The sequence below is a fragment of the Chenopodium album genome, chromosome 7, assembly GCF_948465745.1.
Source record: "Chenopodium album chromosome 7, dcCheAlbu1.1, whole genome shotgun sequence".
NCBI classification, from domain to species: Eukaryota; Viridiplantae; Streptophyta; class Magnoliopsida; order Caryophyllales; family Amaranthaceae; genus Chenopodium; species Chenopodium album.
In genome coordinates, this window is record NC_137840.1 from 49,619,054 (window position 1) to 49,623,761 (window position 4,708).

General features: G+C 34.2%; 1 protein-coding gene across 1 annotated transcript; it reads right to left on the reverse strand.

Annotated features, from left to right (window-relative positions):
* On the reverse strand, window positions 1-4,484 carry LOC145639040 (uncharacterized). Its single transcript, XM_081690144.1, has 12 exons — window positions 4,287-4,484; window positions 4,089-4,157; window positions 3,502-3,609; window positions 3,284-3,400; window positions 2,513-2,750; window positions 2,220-2,383; window positions 1,769-2,130; window positions 1,579-1,678; window positions 1,435-1,494; window positions 1,189-1,272; window positions 958-1,080; window positions 1-571 (listed from the first exon to the last, which is right to left on the reverse strand). Exons 2-12 carry the CDS (start codon window positions 4,119-4,121, stop codon window positions 269-271), a joined length of 1,692 nt encoding a protein of 563 aa, XP_081546270.1. The 5' UTR covers window positions 4,122-4,157; window positions 4,287-4,484; the 3' UTR covers window positions 1-268.
* Window positions 4,485-4,708: the final 224 nt, after the last annotated feature.

The window sequence follows — 4,708 nt, forward strand, 5'->3', positions numbered from 1 at the left end:
TTTCAGTGCACTACCCAGAATAAATCAACTTTATTGAGAGGGCAACTCAGAAACAAACCAAATTCTTAATACTATGCCTTCTATGTGACAAAAATAAAATGAAGAACAGAATACACCCTGAATCTTACAGATATATGAGGGGGAAGAAGAGCGATTTTACAGTTATTTTATATGCATTCTGGCTGTATACACACTAAAAACTACACTCGTAATCAGACCAAAACCTATGAAGAACACTAAAGATAGGGGAAAAAATTGTGAGTTTATTTCATCTGTGCAGCAGATACCTGAAACTGAATTCATAGGGCCTAATTTGGACAATTTGAGATAGAGGTTCGCTTTTAGCTCTTTCAAGACACTTCATAGAGTCTTTTCTGAGCACCATAGGGAGTTGAAGGCAAATCCAGTCCAGCAATGAATCCAAGTCTTTTGCAAAGTCAAGTAGATACCATTGTAGAAGTTTTGGGATAATCAATTCATTATTTTTCGAAATACCAACAGCTGCCTGTAAGTATTCCCTTTTCGCAACTTCTAGCTCAGTTTCAACATGAGCAGCAGTGTAAATTCTGACCTGTTACAATATGTCAAAACAATTTCAGCAATAGCATGAAAGAAATCAAAGTACCCATGGTATAAATGTTATGAACTACTGAGGGTCTTAAGAAAAAGCCTCTTCAGTTGTCACTAAATAGGCTAGAAACATTTTTTAACACTCATATTAGATATTTTATTGTCATTAGGTAAGGAATGATTAGTTTGCAAGGATAGTAAATTCAATCAGAACTTGAAAATTATGGTTAGAATATTTTATAACTTAAAGACACATCCAGGAGTTTCTCGAGCTGACTATAAAAAAGAGGGAGCTATGAATTGCAGATCTAATGACTCTTATCAGAAATATTCAGTTATCTCTCTGGAGTTTGGTTAGTAGCAGTAAATCGACTTTTGAGAACTTACAGCGGGAGAGGACCAGCTTCCACAAGACAGCGCGAATGTAACCAATGGTTCAGATAACTCCAACCCAAAGGTGCTTCGTGCAACCATCAACATCTCATCTTTTTTGGATCCTTTCGTGAAAGTCTGAAGAGAAGTATATATCAATTATTATTGTAAATGATCAGGATTTTGTAACTGCAACTAAAGACCACAAACAAATTTAGTAAATATGGTGAAAGAGACTTGACTTACAAATTTAGAGTGGTAAGGTAAACGCAGAACAAAATGTTCAATAGTTATAGCATTTAGCTGGTGTCCCCCCACATTTATTGTTGCCTGCAGAAAGTCATGGAATTACAGATAAGCGAAGGGATATATATCTAGATCTACAACACACTTGCAGCATATTAACATCCTATATCACTGCAGAACAAGACAATATGATCAAGTACACATGCTCTTGTTATAACTAAGCTAAGGAAAGGTAGCTTCCAGTACCTTTTGCATCAGTGCAACCATTGTCTCTGGTTTTTCTGGTATTCCATGTTCAAGATATGCCTGAAGCAAATAATTAAGCTTATGTCATAGACTTATAACATAATTGGCATGGATAATGTGTTCAAAAAAATAAGCTGTACATACATTCATCATGCATGAATTGTAGACATTTATCCAGAAAGCAAGCTTTTCTTGGTGCGTGAGCCTTTGCAGTTTGGCAGTGGCAAGTTTCGCGATGAGTATTCTGAAGATCCAGATGGTTTACCGATACCCACAATGAGCTAACCATTAATTACAGTGTAAAGATAATAAGCATAAAACTGAATACACTTACCTTAGTCGACGATGTAAGAATAAAGAATTTGTTGTTCTATTTGCACTAAGTGAACGAGCATCAACTGAGTACAGATTTTTGTACGGACCAATATCTCTTCTACCAAATCTAGGCCATGTATCATATGGATCCTGGAGTTCAACGTAACCGTCTTTGTCTGGAGAGGAGAATGCAGCAGAGGGAGGAAACTTTTCCATGCTCAACCTATTCTTCGATGTGTTCATTCTTGAGAAAATGCTCAATAAGCACTTGAGGATATTCTCAGATATTGCATTTGGACTTTCATGTCTCAATTTCCGCTCATCTTGAAGAACAGGGGGGCTAGGTTCTGCATCATCTTGGCGGTCATTTCTGCAATGGACCTGAAAATTCAGAACCCAACTTTTGATTATTTCACTTTTCATTCTGCCTTAAAATGGAATTGATAATATATCTTGAATCCCTTACTAACCTGAGATTTCTGAGCATCTGAACACTTTTCTGGTGTTTTCTTCTCAAAGGAAAGTCTCTTAGTGGGAGTTTTCACTATAGGTGACTTCCGGTTTGGTGATTTCAGCTTGTTTTTTGTGGAGCTACTGCATGATTGATTTTCTTTATCTCCTCCATCATCTAAAACTATACAACAGCACCAAAAATATTTAATTTTAAAGCGTTTAAGACTCCCAACATTTCATTCTGTGGGAGTGACTGAGAATGAAAAAACAGGAACTTAATACTATTCATAATTAAGCATGAATTGATTACCAATTTCAGACTTAGAAGAACTTATAAAGTTAGTTTCATCTTGGGCTACATTCCTCGGATCATCTGTCGAATCATTAGGACATGACTCATTTGAATCATTTGTGCTTTCTTCATTCTTCTTGGAGGATGAAGTATTTACTGCTTCTTGATACAGACCTTTCCTAAAACGTACAATTTGTTCTTCTAGCCTTACAACCTCTTCCTCTAAAACAGCAACTTCAGCCAAAAGCTCAAGGGTCTGGAAAATAATAAAAATAGCAACACTTTCATTAGGACCACTTCCAACTCTATTGTTGAAGACCCCGGCATGTAATAAACACCAGTGAATTAAACTCCTCAACTACATTGCACCCCCAACCCTCCCACTCACCACAAAAAAATAAAAAATTCTTCGATCTTATCATGTTACATATTCCATTCAACAATAAGGTCAATAACTTAAGCCTTATCTAATGGTTTTAGCCAGCCTATTCACAATGCAGAGTTGTCATCATCATACAGCTTGGACTAATTATTTTGATGACTACTGTACTACAGCATTACCTTGAAACAGACTAATCAAAGGTTTAATAAAAATAATATGCAAGAAACAGCAATAAAGCAAACAGAAACAAGCGAAGAAAAAAAAAACCCAGCAAAATCATAATTTCCTGTTAAAATAGAGCTCCCAAAATAGCATTGGATCAAAAACAGGTAAAAAAAACAGCATATATAAGCAAGAGTATGAACTGAGTTAACAAAATATATCATCAGATATGATCCAGAACTAACATAAGGAGGAAGGTAGGCCGGAAGACGAGGAAGGGTCCCTAGAGGCCTAGTAAATGCCCGTTCAAGAGCTCTATGTACATTCTCCTCATGCCTCAATTTCTTCTTCAACCTATCAACCTGAAATACATTGGAAAATCAACTCTTTCTAAGCATCAGAGCAACATTGATCAGCAAATATAACCCAAAAAAAGAACTGAAATCACACATTAGATTCATACATCTTGAAGTAAAGCCAATTTTCGTTCTCTACTCGAAATTCGTCGAATTAAGGTTGGTTTGTGAGGTTCCAATGACTTACTCCTCAGCATTCCTTGCTTCTTCTGATACTGCAGCATCAAACAAGTAGTGATAACTGATAAGTGAAAAAAATGTAGGTGTAAAAAAAAAAAAATTTGTAATAATATAAGGTGAAATTCCTTCCTTACTATTATTAACTTATCAAGAAAAGAATAGATTCTAAAAAAAGAATGACCCACAAAAAAAAGACAGCTAAGAGATAAAAGAAAAGAAAGGCAAACATCCCACTACTGATAAAATGCATAGATTATCACTTTTTCTATACTTCAGGATTAATGATGCTAAAAAGACAATTAAAGAAAAAGAAAAAAGAAATAATATTGATAAAATCACAACCAATTGAAGAATAACAACTACAATACCGATTCGTTAATGAAAAAAAGATGTGTCGAGTAATTTCAGAACTACTTTAAATAAGAAATTGATCAAATTAAATCAACCATTTGGATTAAATTCCGAAACCCAACTCAGAAATAGATTGAATAAAATAAGAGATTTAGTAATTTACTTGATCATGCTTCATTAGAATTTTATGATTCATCTCTCAATGCTGAAGCTCATAAATCACCACATTCAACTGCAAAATAATTTCAAAGCAAAAATAAATAGATTAAATTAAACAAAAAAATAGAAAAAAAAAAAATTCAATCAATAGTATGAAAATGTGAAGACATAGAAATGCATTATAATCTCAAAGTATTATTACCATCAAGTGCATTATTAAGGAAAATGTGAAGGAGCGGGAAAGTTGAAAAGGGTAAAATTTACAATTAAAATTAGGTAAGCAAAGCAAAATTGGGTTGAGTAGGATTGTCCTCGAAGAGTGTGTTTAAGGAGAGAGAAAGAGGAGAGAGAAAGAGAATTGAAGTGATGAGGAGAGGTGGAGGAATGTGGCTAACTGGCACTTCTAGCTAAGCAAACATTATTATTACGTAGTATTATAATAAAAAGTTAATATTATATGGTTTTAGTAATGTGACAAATTGGCATTTTCACATTTGAAACTACATTGAATATTATTATTATTAGGAAATTTTGACAATTACCACCTTCTGTTTAGTCCATTTTAGCAATTACCACCTTGTATTTATTTTTTTTGAAAATTACCACCTTCTATTTTCAAAAACA

Bases quoted from the DNA above. Each gene is read 5' to 3' on its own strand.
- LOC145639040 (XM_081690144.1), bottom strand. From the start codon at position 4,121: ATGAATCATAAAATTCTAATGAAGCATGATCAA. The intron at 2,384-2,512 runs GTAATCAATTCA...GCTGTTGTATAG, and splicing joins TTCTTCTAAGTCTGAAATTG to TTTTAGATGATGGAGGAGAT. The intron at 1,081-1,188 runs GTAAGTCAAGTC...ACTTCTCTTCAG, and splicing joins TACCTTACCACTCTAAATTT to ACTTTCACGAAAGGATCCAA.